Consider the following 17,934-nt stretch of genomic DNA (forward strand, 5'->3'; position numbering starts at 1 on the left):
AAAATTAATCTTTCGATACCGTTTTTGAATATTTTTTTTTCATAATTTTTTTTTTGAGTAATGGTAATCATTATTTGTATCTTCAATTTTTTTCTATTAAGTGGAAAAGATAATATTCGTCATATGACTACCGCCAGTGTTGATTCACATTTCGTTCACTCCTTTCAAGAACGTCATAAATAAAAAATCGTGAATTTTGAGTTGGGCATGTTTTCGGAATGCTCAGAAAATGTATTATATCCCAGCAAAAGCGGCATATTTTAAAATTAATATTTACCCGCTACAGGGCAGAAAATGTTGTTTTTGCATTTTGATGAAAAGGTATTGTTTAATTATTTTGATGAAAAGTTATTGTTTAATTATTTTTTTAAATATACTAAATATTTTTCAACTAGGGAAAATACCTTCAGGTTTTACCTAAAAAGATCTGTTGCATAGTAAAAAGTTCAGTAAGTGGCTTCATATTTATTTTTAATACATTGTACTATATTTTTCAACGTTAAAAACGTTCTCCTGAAAAATGAAGTTTTTTTATTTATGACGTTCTTGAAAGGAGTGAGCGAAATGTCAAATAGGACTGACGTACGACGCTATTTGAAAAAATATATAACCTGTTCCAGTATGGTGATTAATTTTGTTCCAGTATGTATATAAAACGGATATTACACAAAATTCCCTAAAAGGCAATCGGGTGTATTGCAATCGGGTGTATTGTAGAAACTTATATGAAAAGATAATATATCGTAGTCATACAGGAAAAAGTGACCAAGTGCATTTTTTTTACAAAAACGTGATCATTGACTATTTGATATCTTACTAGCTTAATATTGCCCTGATAAAACCCCAAGGGATTTTAAACTTGGAAGTATAATATATTGACTTGTTAAAATGACTAACTGCATTGATGTTTATTTTCTTGACAAGAAAAAGTGACTTAAATGGCCCTCCTGAACATTTTACGTTTTGTTAGTTGGTCACTTTCTCCTGTACGACTACGATTCATTTGTGACTTATGTATGTATGTTTAAATAAATTAATGTAAGTGAAGTAATAATTATCACCTAAAAAAAATAATTAGTCAGAATTTGACATCTCAATAAAGATGGTTTGAGTGATAACTTTATACACGTATAACATTCACCATTCTACCCATGATTGAAGACCAAACTCAATTTTTGGAACTCTAGACTGGAATTTATAGGCCGAAAATGAATATGTAATATGTAATATGTAAGACGCAGAGGAAAACCGAAAAAAAATTGTCATGATTAAATAATTCAAATACTTGAAAGTGGTTAGGTCAGGATATATATATATATATATATATATATATATATATATATATATATATATATATATATATATATATATATATATATATATATATATATATATATATATATATATATATATATATATATATATATATATATATATATATATATATATATATATATATATATATATATATATATATATATATATATATATATATATATATATATATATATATATATATATATATATATATATATATATATATATATATATATATATATATATATATATATATATATATATATATATATATATATATATATATATATATATATATATATATATATATATATACATATATATTTATATATATATATATACATATATATATATATACATATATATATATATATATATATATACATATATATATATATATATATATATATATATATATATATATATATATATATATATATATATATATATATATTTACCTGGACTGGTACCTGAAGCGGAGGGCTGATCGCCTTTCCTTCATGTGTAAACGATCAAAATAACACTTCGTTTATATGACGCAGTGCCCTATGCATCATTGAGGTGCGGATAAGGGTAAACAACCAATATATATATATATATATATATATATATATATATATATATATATATATATATATATATATATATATATATATATATATATATATATATATATATATATTTATTTTCATAAGATTATGATGGACAGAGAATTTACAAAAAAAAACTTTTTAACCACCGACAGTCGTCAAACTTTTCGCTACCATTGGCTGGATAAAACTAGTTTCGATATATTAGGGTCTTAAAGTGCTCGTAAACAAACCACGTGTGTTAAGAATCTTCAAGGGAGGTAATGAAAAATAAAAATGAATTCAATAATTCAACATTTTAATTAAATTTTTCATAATTTATATTTTTTAAGCTACCTGGCGGACATTGTACTGTACAGGCGGGCTTTTTGGTGATAAATGTTAATCTCAATTTTGTCTCGTTATCATTATTATGGCAGACCTGTTTTAATCTGGTATAAAATATTATTGTAGAAGTCAAACAAAAAAATGCACGCACGATTAAATTTTGACATCTGAACATAGTTGAAGAAGAATATGGAATTCTGGGTATATACAGGGCTTGTGACCTGTCATAGGGTGGTTTAGTGATCACTTTATTAGCCTGAAACGCCTGAAAATATGATTTTATATTATTTTTTAACATCTCATCAAAGATGAAGAAGAATATGGAAGTCTGGGCATTTACGGGGCTGACGACCGTCATCGGCTGGTTTAAGTTATCACTTTACACACATGTAACATTCACCAATTCTACCCATTATTGACAACCACACTAGAGATTTCACTTCACACCACACAAACCACACAAACTTCACTAGAGACATCTATTGGTGAGATGTAAAGAAGCTTTTTATTAAGCAGAAACTCTTATATTAGTATGTGAGGTCCGAATCCTGGATTATAATCATACACATGAGATAATATATGAAATAAAATATGATTTTTAATTTTTATGGAGGTAGCTTATAATTTAAAAAGTATCAGTGATTTTTCACTGTAATATTTATTCAATATTACCCTGGACTGGTAGCTGAAGTGGAGGGCTGATCACCTTTCGTTCACGTGTTAACGATCAAGATAACGCTGCGTTTATACGACACAGTGCCCTATGCACCATTGGGGTGCGGATAAGGGTTTAATTTATTTTATTATATTAATAATTTAACCAGTTATTTTTATTTGAGTAGTGTGATTGTCAATCATGGGTAAAATGGTCAATGTTGCATAAAGCTTCCTTCAATTAACCATAGGGTGAAAAATCCAGTGTCTGGTAGAATAAATAAATAGAAATATTAATAGTGAAATAGTCCATACGTAATTATTGTTATAATAAACTATCAACAATAAAGTTATATGTATTTTTTTGTAAATATAAATAGTACACGGGGATTTCCATAATATAAACATCGGTCAGATTATTAAACAAATTTACTAAAAATAAACAATGTTACGTGTTCTATGAAAACGTGCGTATTTTCATTGGAAGGAAAATCTCTACACTCAATGGCGTGTACGGCACCGACTGTTAAGTATTCGAAGGCAAAGTTATCATTCCTACTCTGAAAAACACATATACATAAATATTGTTTCTTATAACTATAATAATAATCATTTATTTGTTTGAATGTATCTAGATTTCAGTATTTGAAGAATTTAACAAATTAAAACGTTCGTATGAGTATAATTTCTTTTTATTATACCATCTACTGCTTTATATTTTTCATTTTGCCCCGTTTTTTCTTACTCGTTTTTCAGTCTCGTTAACCTTTATCCCGTGTCCCAAAATGAGAAATGGAATTCACTCATCGAGATTATTATACATACATCGCTCACTCCTTTCAAGAACGTCATAAATAAAAAAAACGTCGATTTTCAGCTGTGCATGTTTTCGTAATGCCTAGAAAATATACTTTATCCCAGCAAAATAGGTAAATTTTTATCATAATATTTACCCACCTCAGGGTAGAAAATGTTGTTTTTACATTTTGAAGAAAAGGTATTGTTTAATTATTCTTTTAAAATTTCCAATTTTTTTTCAAATGGAGAAAAAACGTTCAGGTTTTACCTAAAAAATCTGTTGCATAGTAAAAAGTTCATTAAGTGACTTGATATTTATTTTTAATGCATTGTATTATATTTTCAAACTTTAAAAACGTTCTCCTGAAAAATCAAGTATTTTGATTTATGACGTTCTTGAAAGGAGTGAGCGACATATGACATATGTATACAATATGTTTAAGTAAGTAAATAAATACAAAATAAACATTTATTTATTTGAATGTTCCTATAAGTAAAAATATTGAAGAATCGAACAAATTAATACGTTCCAATAATTACATACAATAAACGTTTATTTGTTTAAATGTTCCTATATGTGAGAATATTGAAGAATCAAAAAAATAAAAAAATTTTAAAACGGTTATTTGTTCGTAAATTGAATAATCAAACAACGTTCGTAAAACTATAATAAACGTTTATTTATTTAAATGTTCCTATATTTAAGTACATTAAAGAACGAAACAAATTCAAAAGTTCTTAAAGACGTTAATTTGTTTGAATGTTCTTTAATTAAATAATCGCACAAATTAAAACGTTTGTAATACTAAATAAACGTTTTTTCTTTTAATGTTCTTATGTTGAAGAATCGAACAAATAAAAAAGTTCTTATAAACGTTTATTTGTTTGAATGTTCTTACGAATCGAACAAATTAAAACGTTCGTATAAGTATAATAAACGTTTATTTCTTAAAATGTTCTTACGTTGAAGAATCGAACAAATTAAAAAGTTCTTAAAAACGTTTATTTGTTTGAATGTTCTTACGAATCGAACAAATTAAAACGTTCGTATAAGTATAATAAACGTTTATTTCTCTGAATGTTCTTATGTTGAAGAATCGAACAAATTAATACGTTCGTATAACTATAGTAAACGTTTGTTTGAATGTTCCCTGTAATAATTTGTCGTTAAGAAATAAATTCAAAAAAAGAATTATTTCTCGGTATGACTGTGCCGGTATATTATAAGCGAGCCGGCGCGCTCTGCCTCAGTTCAGTGAGTGCTTTGATCGGGAGAGGACGTACTAGCTACGCTGCTCCGTCAAACTCGAATTAAGCGGTCGTTTGCAAGTCCTGTTTAGATACTTAGTTTGCGGCTTCTTAGTTTGTCATTTTGAATATCCAGATAACTAAACGGGAATTTAATACAAACTCCCCTCGAATCACGACGCTAACGCGATACGAAAAAAAAGTTGTCAGTGAAATTCGCGCTTTTCGGTTTTCCCGCGCGCCGTGCGTTCGCGCCGAAGACGAATACTCCGCCGGATTTTCACCGCGTTTTTTTTGGAACATATTAAATAACGCGAGTTTTTTTTGGAACATATTGAATAACGCGAGTACAGCAATCGATTTGCAAACGAGTCAAATCGATCCGGTGCCGAAAATATAGCGAAATTAATAGATCGTGACAATATCGCAACTGTCGAGAGTACGACACCCGCTAGGGATTTCGAAACTTGACAGAATTACGCAAATATTTGACCAAGAGGCTTGGAGATAAAAACGCAAAGACATATCTATGCTTGCTTATCTTTAAGAGTAATGATTTGTATAGAGGCTAGCAATTTGTCGGGAACTAGGATGCGCCACACAATCGTTCCTGTACGGCGAAAGATGACGTCCTCCGTAGGGAGACCCAGCATTTATTTACTTCTTAGTTTAGTACTGTTTGCAATTATATCAAGATCGAATTCAGCACCAATTACAAGCGACACACAAGCAATGGTAAGTCTTTCTTTATTATTTTATTTATCAAAATATTCACTCCTTTAAACCTGTATGTATAAATATTGATATTTCTTTACAAATAAAGAAGAATTTGAAAGAAAACAAAACACTTTCCGCATCATCCATCGTTCAGTTTGTGTAATACTACTTAAAATTTTAAGAAGTTCTTGAAATTTTAAGTGTTAAACGCTTTTCGCGTGTACGTATATAAATATTGATATCGCAAGACAAATGAAAGGGAATATAAATAAAAAAACACTTATTTTATCATTCATCGTTCGATTTGTGTAACACCGCTTAAATTTTAAGAAATTCTTGAAATTTTAAGTGTTAAACGCTTTTCACGTTACGTATATAAATATTGATATCGCAAGACAAATGAAGAGGAATATAAAAACAAAAAAATTTTATATCATTCATCGTTCAATTTGTGTAACACCACTTAAATTTTAAGAAATTCTTGAAATTTTATGTGGTCATCTTTTGATTATCAAAATATTCACCCTTTAAACATATATAAATATTGATATCTTGAGACTAATGAACAGGAATATGATACAAAACAATCTCCTTATCATTCGTCGTTTACTTTGTGTAATACCACTTAAAATTTTAAAAAAATCCTTAAATTTCAAGTGGTTTTACACAAAGTGAACGATGAATAATAAGAACAGTGTTATATTACCATACCACAAAGTTAACAAGGCTTTTAATATAATAATTTATTTAGTAAACTGTGGGGTATCGACAAATCGTAAATGCAATCTAAAATATCGCATAGTTTTCTTTGATAAAAAAAAATATAACCACAACGCCTAGATAAGTTTCAATGACATCTAATGTATTCAATGCATCACTTATGAGAACCCAAAAAATTGATTACGTACTTCGATGATCTCAATTTTCATACATCATACGTAAAAGTATTTTAATATTCATGTATCCATTTTTTAAAGGATCACTTATAGTACCTATAAAAATCCATCTAACCCTTATCCGCACCCAATGGTGCATAGGGCACTGCATCGTATAGAAACTGCGTTATCTTGATAACGTTAAATATACGATGGAAAGGCGATCAGCCTTCCGCTTCAGGTCTGGACTGGTAGTAATAGACTGAAAAATCACTAATATTTATTTTGACCATCTTGGGAATCGAACCCGGGACTTTCAGCATGGTAGCCTAGCGCGCAAACCATTACACTATGGAGGCGAACCTATAAAAAAAAAAAACTTTTATATTTTTTTACTCATATATGTATGCAATTTATCGTGCATATCATGGGACTTAATGCTAAAATGTATTTATGTTTTCAAATTTATTAAAAAAATATAGTTTCAAGAATTGATTCGGCAGTTAGTTAATGGATATATCTATCCATTTTTACATATGTCTAATCGCTCACTCCTTTCAAGAACGTCATAAATTAAAAAACTTGATTTTTCAGTAAAACGTTTTTAAAGTTTAAAAATATAATACAATATATTAAAACTAAATATCAAGCCACTTATTGAACTTTTTACTGTGCAACAGATCTATTTGAGTAAAACCTGAAGGATTTTTCTCCATTTGAAAAATATAAAGTTTATTAAAAAAAAATTAAACACTACCTTTTCTTCAAAATAAAAAAAACAACACTTTCTGCTCTGTAGCTCGTAAATATTAAGTTAAAAATATGCCTCTTTTGCTGGGATATAGTACATTTTCTGGGCATTTCGAAAACATGTGCAACTGAAAATTGACGATTTTTGATTTATGACGTTCTTGAAAGGAGTGAGCGTAATATGATTGACGTACGACGCCATTTGCAAAAATTATAACACCTTCCGACTGGGTGATTAATTCTGTGCCACATGTATAATAATAATATTTTAATTTCATAATTTTCCTAAATATCTTCCCAGAATGCAGGGTTTATATATATATTTTTTATCTTCGTGTGCTTGGAAATAACGATATAACAAAGATTAATAATTTATAAGATAAAAATTTATCTACCTACGATAAGAGATAAAACGCAAATAATCATAGCAAAAGGCAACACATTACAAATTGATTGCTATAAATGGTATTCGTAAGTAATCTTTATCATTTAAAAACATACCTATCTGACGGTGCTCAGCGTTAAAAAGTTTCACTCGATCATAAAAAAATGGCACTTTTTATTTTATTTATTTGTTATTTTTATTTATTCGGAAATTGAGCAGCTTTACATTTTAAAAAGTATATAATAAACAATAGTTACATTAACAATAATAAACTGTTTTTTTAAACCCTTATCCGCACCCCTATGGTGCATAGGGCACTGCATTATATAAGCGCAATGTTATCTTGATCGTTAATATACGAAGAAAAGGTGATCAGCCCTCAGCTTCAGGTACCAGTCCACGGTAATATTGAATAAATATTACAGTGAAAAAATCACTTATATTTATTTGACCCCCCCTGGGAATCGAACCCGGGACCTCCAGAACGGTAGCCGAGCGTGCTGACCATTACAGTACGGAGGCGGACATATGATAAACGTTACATTACATTGACAAAAATAGTTACATCAATAAAAATAAAGCCAATTGAACAGTTCCACATTTTTGAATTTAAAATAACATCCACATTTTAAAATAATATCCTCCAATCTTGGTGTTTTTCTTCTTCTTTCTGGCTCCATTCCAATTTATCGTCTCTGTAGACTGTTGGGGTCAGCTCTCCTCATCCTCAGGTTGTGGGTCCTTCTGTCATATAAAACGTCACCTAGGCCATGCCTTCGAATCATGTTATCTTTCTGCAGCATCCATGAATTTTTGGTCTTCCTCTAGATGTCTTTAGAGCAATATCCTCTTATCTTAGTTAAAAAATTATAAATATGTACTTGTAAATAAAAAACGGAAAAAAAACTCTTAAATATTGCTTTTATTGAGCATTGCACAGCGAATACAAGATGAATAATACCTGATGATGACAAGGTTCTTGTCGAAACCGGTTGAAAAAATTGTACCAATAAAAGTGGTTTTATCTTATAATGTTTATAAAATGTGCCACGAAGTATCTGTGAAAAACATCCAAGAAAAACAGAAAAATAATATAAATTTATATATATTTGCAATTAAACATCGTATTTTTCTGCCATGATTAATTATTGTGTTGTTAGTCATTAGGGATCACAATTGAATACTCGACACAAGCGACTATCGACCTTGTGTATGTATGGCATTGTACATCCACTACGGTATATTGCCACCAATAAAATAATCCTAAAATCAAATCACGGATTTGTGAGGTCGTCGAATCTGTTAGAGAATTGAAAATGATCGTTTTTCCTTGTTTCGTGAACTGTTCATAAGCGTGAAATAAACAATAAATATTGCTTTGTATTTTTTTATGATTTTATGTCTACTACTTTTATTTTTACAAATAAAAGTAGAACTTTGTTTTTTAACCACTTTTTTATTGGTACTTTTCTTTAACCGGTTTCGACTACGACCTTGTCATCATCAGGTATAAACTTGTATTATATGTACATCCTGTCAAACATGTATTGCCATTATCCCTGATGATGACAATGCTCTTGTCGAAACCGGTTGGAGAAAAGTACTAATAAAAAAGTGGCTAAAAACAAAGTTCAAGTTTTATTTTATAAAGTTTCATAAAATGTGACACATATGATCGGCAAAAAGTATTTAAGAAAACATAAAGGTTAATTTGGCGTGAGTAAATTTTGTCCGGCTCCGCAGTGTAATGGTCAGCATACTTGGCTACCGTACTGGAGGTTCCAGGTTCGATTTCACTTAAGTATTTATTCAATACTACCCTGGACTGGTACCTGAATCAAAGGGCTGATTACCTTTCCTTGATGTTTCAGTCAAGATAACACTGCGTTTATATAATGCAGTGCCCCATGCACGATCGGGTGCGGATAATGGTTTGAAGAAGAAGAAATTTTACGGTCTGGTCAATGAATCAAATGCAAAGAAAAAAATATAAAAACACGAATATTTTTACTATAAATTTTCTCGTAACGCGACTTCCTCCGAAACCAACCATGGCGCGGCCTTCATGACGTCATGCAGAAACCATCGTCTGCGCACACGTCATCGTCCCCGGGCGTTATGACAGCCGATACGGCGTGCATATGTTATCGTAGAGCACACATAGGCGAACTGCGGTGACGAAATGCCTATCTTTACCGGTTCAAGAGCGCGCTGGATTCCGCTAAACCACTTCCATCTCTCGGAACCGGTTCCATGTGATTCCGAGACGATCAGGATTGCGTTGTTTATTCTGCCGAATGAGTCACAAGTGTTTTTAATGACTAATAAATCAATAAAAATCGATAGTAAACAAATAAATATATATATATATATATATATATATATATATATATATATATATATATATATATATATATAAATAAATATATATGTATGTATATATATATATATATATATATATATATATATATATATATATATATATATATATATATATATATACACATATATATATATATAAATATATCGTAGTCGTACAGGTGAAAGTGACCAACTAACGAAACGTAAAACGTTCAGGAGGGCCATTTAAATCACTTTTGCTTGGCAAGAAAATAAACATCAATGCAGTAAATCATTTTAAACAAGTCAATATATTATACATCCAAGTTTAAAATCCCGTGGGATTTTTTCATGGCAATATTAAGCTAGTAACGTATCAAATAGTCAATGATCACGTTTTTGTAAAAAAAGCACTTGGTCACTTTGTCCTGTATGACTACGATATATATATATATATATATATATATATATATATATATATATATATATATATATATATATATATATATATATATATATATATATATATATATATATATATATATATATATATATATATATATATATATATATATTTATATATATATATATATATATATACATGTGGCTGATCGCCTTTCCATCGTATATTAAACATTATCAAGATAACACAGTTTCAGATAACAATGGATACATGAATATTAAAATACTTTTACGTATGATGTATGAAAATTGAGATCATCGAAGTACGTAATATTTTTTTGGGTTCTCATAAGTGATGCATTGAATATATGAGAAGTCAATGAAACTAATCTAGGCGTTGTGGTTATATTTTTTTTATCAAAGAAACCTATGCGATATTTTAGATGTAACTTGCATTTTTGTACATTTAATATTCATGAAGCTTTAAGTAAAACACTTATTATACTAATTAATGATTGATGTGGTCTTTTTATATTTTGAAATACTAACGCATGTTTGACAATTTGAACTCCACAACCGCCAACAGTCGGAAAAGCGTCGATATTTCTCGCCTCCTTTTCGTTTCACCTTTTCTTCGTTCTGCGCTCCTGGTACCCGATATCCTTCTTGTGATTCATACAGCGAACAATGTGTTGTATTATATTTTCGTTTAATGTCTTCCATGCACTTATAAAGAAAAGATTCGCCTCCCAAATCGTGACGAATGGCCAATTTTCTGTCGGCACCTGTTTGGATTCCTGCATCGCATTATTGGGGACCGTTCACTGCCCCGATGGTCATTCCGCGAACGCTTTCAATGGCTTTTTTTCAACCTAAGGCAGCCCCTTAGAACGGAGACAGTAAATCATTTGAGATATCGTCCGATGCAACTCTGCATGTAAATTGCACCCATGCACTTCTCGTCGTAAAAATACAATGTGATCGGAATATTTAATCGCGACCACAAACAAATGCAACTGAGAACAATTACAGCTAAGTATTATATATATATATATATATATATATATATATATATATATATATATATATATATATATATATATATATATATATATAAATATATATTTATATATAATATAAAACCCTTATCCGCACCCTAATGGTGCATAGGGCACTGCGTCATATAAATGCAGTGTTATCTTGATCGTTTACACATGAAGGAAAGGTGATCAGCCCTCCGCTTCAGGTACCAGTCCAGGGTAGTTTTTGAATAAATATGACAGTGAAAAAATCACTAATATTTATTTTACCCCCCTTGGGAATCGAACCCGGTACCTCCAGAACGGTAGCCGAGCGTGCTGACCATTACACTACGGAGGCGGACAAAATATACCGTTTAATACACCGATAGTATAATAAGTGAATTGAACGATTGAAAAAAGAAGTTTATATTATTTTTTTGTCTTCTCAGCAAAGATGAAGAAGAATATGGAAGTCTGGGCATTTACGGGGGTTACGACCGTCATAGGCTGATGTTTAAGTGATCACTTTACACACGTGTAACATTCACCAATTCTACACATGGTTGACAACCACACTACTCAAATTCTTGGAACTTTTAAATATGTTGTTGAAATTCGAAACAAAGTGCTTGAATTCACTAGAATTTCACTAGAGACATCCATGGTGATATTTGGACACACTCAAAATGTTGTAAAGAAGTTTATCACTCAATTTAAGGTGATACAAAGCAAACACAGAATTCAATCACCGGCCGACCACCGGAGAGGTCAAACGTTTATTCACGCCCGATTGAAAAAAATAAATTACATTAAATAAAAATAATTAAGAGTTATTATAGAAAAAATATTTTTATGTATTTGAGCAAACGTTCATTTTTATTTATGTAGATTGTCCTGAAACTGATACCAGTTTATAGAGGAATGGTCGCTTTTATTATTATTATATGTATATCTTATTAAGATACTTAATGTAAAAATGGTAAGCACGCATTAATCTCAATGTCCAATGCTAAAACAATAATTATCAAAAAAGGATATTGCCGAACGTCGTAAAGGGTGCAACCACATATTTCGGCATTGATAATTAATTGATTACAAGTTTATTAGGGGCTTCAATTGCCTTTCCTCTACCCCTCTCAATTGATGGCTGTTACACCCAGGATTCCTATAATGCTTAAAATCTTAAAATTAATATAAAATAAAAGTTATTTTATAATATAAATATATATAAAATAACTTTAAGAAAATGTCTGAGATATTACTATTTATCATTAAAATCCTAACTGTCCATCAAACCTCCTCCCTTAGTTTTTCCCTCTACCTCTTTCCCTAAACTCCCTTTTTCCTTTGCCTTTCTTATTTTCATCAATTTGTAATTTACAACATTTTGAGTGTGTCCAAATACTTGTTCACAAATCTGGATTATCTCCAATTATAGGAGTTATAGGAGAATTTTTCATATTGCATCTCACCAATAGATGTCTCTAGTGAAGTTCTAATCATTCAGGAACAAGGTTTCTAAATTTGTTCATATATATATATATATATATATATATATATAGAACTTCCAAGAATTTGATTAGTGTGGCTGTCAATAATGGGTAGAATTGGTGAATGTTACACGTGCGTAAAGTCATCACTTAAACCAGCCTATGACGGTCGTCAGCCTCTTAAATGCCCAGACTTCCATATTATATAATAACTTTTAAGAAACGCCTGAGACATATTATTTTAATGACTGAAATAAAGGTAATCTTGAAAGCTATTTTTTTCATTACTTTCTTTATCCAAACTAGATGTTGCTTTGGATGTAACATAAATGAGTGATATCCTGATCGTAAATGTTTAAGACATTACTATCTATCATTAGAATCCTAACTGTCCATCAAACCTCCTCTACTAAATAATATAGTTCATGTTTGCTTTTAATAATAAAATAAATTTGTTTGTATGGCCCGGAAAGAAATCTGATTTCTCAAATCTGGCCCAGCTTCTAAAAATGTTGGCCACCCATGCTCTATTCCTTGCCCATAACACATCAACCTTCAGTAATTCATTCTCTGTCCAAGCGGCCAGACTATGAAATAATTTACCTCTCCTTGTAAAAAATGCACCCTCTCTTATAATTTTTGAGAAACGTCTGAGACATTACTATCTATCATTAGAATCCTAACTGTCCATCAAACTTCCTCCCTTAGTTTTTCCCTCTACCTCCTCCCCTTAAACTCCCTTTTTCCTTTTTCTTCCTTATTATCATCAATTCGTAATTTACGTTACATATACACGTATACAAGTATATTAGGATCTCATTTAAATAGAGTCCAGCGTGACAAAAGTGCGTATTTGGTTTAAAATTAACCGCGGTCACAGTAACGAGCTGGTCCAGCGTTGTCCAACAATGGCCATCCAGATGATTATACCAAACATTGATTTTACTCTGTTGGCTGACAAAATCTGACAAAATAATTGGCCCTCGTTGCGGATAATTGACGGATATTCTTATTGTTGATATCCACCGGTGCGTGGCGTACAAACTATACGCGTAACAATGGCACCTGTATTCGGTGGTCGGTATGTGTTCATAATCTTCGCTCGCATTTCTGGCACCTCCTGATAATAAATTAAATAAAATAATTATAATAATAATAATTTGGATAATTTGTATAGCGCCATTTTCGTAAAATACTACCTCAAGGGCGCTTATAAAGACATGGATAATAATAATAATAATAAGATGATGATGATAATGATATAAAAAAAAATGGATTAAAACGTCGTCAATCGATCTCGGGCCGTCGAGTCTGGAGCGGGGAAAAGATGAGCCGACAAATTAAAACGCCTATCTCTTGATCCCATGGGCTGGAGAATGACCAAGGTGTTGAGCAGGACGACTTCCCGAACGATGGTATGACGAATAATATGACGTGTGTTGTGTCCGCCTCCGTGGTGTAATGGTCAGCGTGTTAAGCTACCGCGCTGGAGGTCTCAGGCTCGATACCCAAGCAGTGGGGTGAAAATAAATATTAGTCATAGGCTGGTTTAAGTGATCACTTTACACACGTGTAACATTTACCAATTCTACTCATTAATGACAACCACACTACTAGAATTCTTGAAAGTTCTTTATATATATGAATCAATTTTGAAACGTTGTTCTTGAATAACTAAAACTTCACTAGAAACATCTATTGGTGAGATGAAAGAAGCTTTTTAATGAGCAGAAACTCTTATATTAGTATGTGAGGTCCGAATCCTGGATTATACATGTGTAAACCGATCACTTAAACCAGCCTATGACGGTCGTCAGCCCCGTAAATGCCCAGACTTCCATATTCTTCTTCATCTTTGATGAGATGTCAAAAAATAATATGAAAAATAACTCCTATAATTGGAGATAATCCAGATTTGTGAACAAGTATTTGGACATACTCAAAATGTTGTATGTACGTACATATTTTAAATACTTCATGCCAGGTTTTATTCAATCTTCCTCTGCTGCTTTTTCCAACTACATTCGCCTCGTAAATTTGTTTTACTGTTCTTTCCTCACTCATTCGTTCCACGTGTACAAACCATCTCAACACACCTTTATTAATTTTATTGCTAATGCTTATCTCAGCCTTGCATTCCTATCTTATTTCACCATTCGAACATCTACCATACATTATTTTGCTACACATTCATCCGAGAGATTAGATTTCGATTGCATTCAGTCTACTTTCATCCTTCTTTTGCCAACTCCATGCTTCACATCCATGCTTGGTTTGGAGCCAGGACTCGGAAAAGCGGTGTGATGGTTAGATCCTTATTTCACCATTCGAGCAACTATATTATATTGTCTTGCCGCACATTCGTCTGAGGGATCGCATTTCGACAGCATTCGGTTTGCTTTCATGAATTTATTTACTTCAAAATTGACTTACACGTTATCATGACTGATGCTATAATTGAATCATAAATAAAACAGGTATTTTGGATATGATAACGCACAAATATTATATCCACATACGATCTTACCCATGACTAAAGATAAACGGAATTTAAATATTTAATATTTAATTATTACTAATAACTGTTTACATAAAAGGAGCGGCATTCAATGATAAAGAAAATTTGGAGTGTTTTTGCCTAGAATTTTCACTCATGAATTACATGAAATTATAGTAACTTTAAACATTAAGAGTAAATCCACTCACGAGTAGTATTAAGGCAATAAAACATATAAAGATTAAACCCAAGTAGGGCCATATATAATATAAACGGTGTTGCAAAAGCCGTAGCTAGATTTCCTCACTTGGTCACTCTAAAGTCAAAAGATAAAATGTGTAATTTTTTTATGGAATTTAAGACAGAAAACGTTACAAATTACATAGCAATCTTTTGAATCAGTTTCGATAATTTTTACATGTTTAAAAAATAATTATAAATATATTTTATATAATTTTATTTATTTAGAAATTTCATAGAAAATTAACATAAATAAATTACCAATAGTAAATAAAAAATAAAACAGTTTACTTTATTTAATGTTCTAATTTGTTCCAGAAGATGAAAACAATTGTCGTTTTCGAAACTAGTCGTAAATAAAAATAAAACTCAATTAAGTGGATTATTCAAGTGTTCAATTTTTATTAAAATAATCATGTCACTCCACAAAGTTAATGCCGAATCAATAAATAATATAGGTATTTGTAATATTCCAATTACAAAATTTCAAATATCGCTCACTCCTTTCAAGAACGTCATAAATCAAAAATAGCCAATTTTTAGTTGTGCATGTTTTCGGAATACCCAGAAAATGTACTATATCCCAGTAAAGGAAGAATATTTTTAACTTAATGTTTATCCACTACAGGGCAGAAAGTGTTGTTTTTGCACTTTGAAGAAAAGGTATTGTTGAACTCTTTTTTTAAATAAACTAAATATTTTTCAAATGGAGAAAAAACCTTCAGGTTTTACCTAAAAAGATCTGTTGCACAGTAAAAAGTCCAATAAAAGCTTGATATTTATTTTTAATACAATGTATTATATTTTTACACTTTAAAAACGTTCTACTGAAAAATCGAGTTCTTTTTATTTTTGACTTTTTTGAAAGGAGTGAGCGATATGTTAAATGAGTGAAAAGTAAACAGCAAGAATAAAATATGCCAAAAGTAAAGAAGATTAAAAGACAGGCTTAATTTAGAGCTAAAGTAAAAATAATAATTAAAAAATAAATAAACAGTTAGAAGATGTAGAAGTTGAGAAGAGCAATAAAGTAAAAATAAGTGCTATAAGGCAACAGCAAAAAATAAAAACAGTAAAAACACATAAAACAGAAAACATACGCAACAGATACGTAGCTATTCATATATTGAAACGTAGTATCAATATATTTACGTAACATTTATACATAAATATCTCCTATATCTAACGATTAATACGTAAATAAAAGAACTAAGTACCTACATAGATTATTTTATAAGATTTAAGTTTTGTAGTGGTATTTTTTGGTGGAACTGCATTTCACTGAATAGAACGACTACTTTATAGTTTTTCTACATTTATTTTGTTGGACCATGACTGGGTCTCTTCGTTACGACGTGCAGAATGGAGAACGTTACACATGTGTGTAATGTGATCACTTTAGCCATCTAAATGGCAGATCGTTAGCCCTGCGATGCTCAGACTTCCATTTTCTTTTATATAAAAACGATAGACGTTCCATCTGTAGTTAAGACACTCACTAATCACCTGTAATCTAATGCATTTGGAACTTTCGAGATGGCATTGCGTAACCTTACATCTTGACCCAGTGAATTGTTTGCCGAGTGATAACGATGCAGTTTGCTAACACATATGATAACGATGATATAGGTCAGATTGATATGACACGAATTGATCTTTGAGTCCACGATCACATGTGATTAGAACACCTTTAAGATTACAGCGATCTTTGTTCTTTTATCAGATTAAAGTCAGTGGTAAGATTCAGCAGGTTCGCACCGGTTCGTTAGAACTGATGCCAATTTTTTTTGAGTTCTCCGAACCGGTTCTTAACCCTTTGTTGTTCACTTGGTCCGCCACGTTGTATAAATATTTCAATTTTCTGTTTATGTGCAGAAAAAAAAACAAACAAATGAATTAATTTAGAAACAATTTTTTTATTAATTAGTTTTTATCGTAAACAATCACAGAATTTGATCTATCTCTTTCCTATACCGAGATATTCATCATTCGAATAGCCGCAAAATTGTATTAATTTGATACATGTTTTGGCAAAAAGCATCACTTTAAGTTTTTATTTTATTTTATTTTATTTAATTTTTTATTTTTATTTTTATTTTTTATTTTTTTTATTTTTTTATTTTGTTGGAAGGAAGAACAACAGTTACAATATATGATACATCAGAATACAAAAAATAAAATCATGAGTACCAATTATAGTTCTTCACAACTATACATAAGAGAGGTCTATATAAAAGAAGAAAGAAAGTAAGAAAGGCAGAAAGTACTATAAACTCATATTA

At 30.5% G+C, this 17,934-nt stretch overlaps 1 protein-coding gene across 4 annotated transcripts in view; it reads left to right on the forward strand.

Moving 5' to 3' along the window:
* Positions 1 to 4,935: 4,935 nt before the first annotated feature.
* The window catches only part of LOC148302627 (matrix metalloproteinase-18-like), a 90,942-nt gene continuing 77,943 nt past the window's right edge, over positions 4,936 to 17,934 (forward strand). For all 4 annotated transcript variants that reach the window (XR_015838619.1, XR_015838620.1, XR_015838621.1 and 1 more), the window contains exon 1: positions 4,936 to 5,669. Coding sequence is in view for 1 of the 4 variants with exons in the window: in XM_088271323.1 (XP_088127449.1) it covers positions 5,487 to 5,669 (183 nt within the window). In the remaining 3 variants the exon portion in view is untranslated. The remainder of the gene's footprint in view (positions 5,670 to 17,934) is intronic.

The sequence above is a fragment of the Brachycentrus maculatus genome, unplaced genomic scaffold (genome assembly GCF_059751285.1).
Source record: "Brachycentrus maculatus isolate JH-2025_06_01 unplaced genomic scaffold, ASM5975128v1 h1tg000430l, whole genome shotgun sequence".
Lineage (NCBI taxonomy): Eukaryota > Metazoa > Arthropoda > Insecta > Trichoptera > Brachycentridae > Brachycentrus > Brachycentrus maculatus.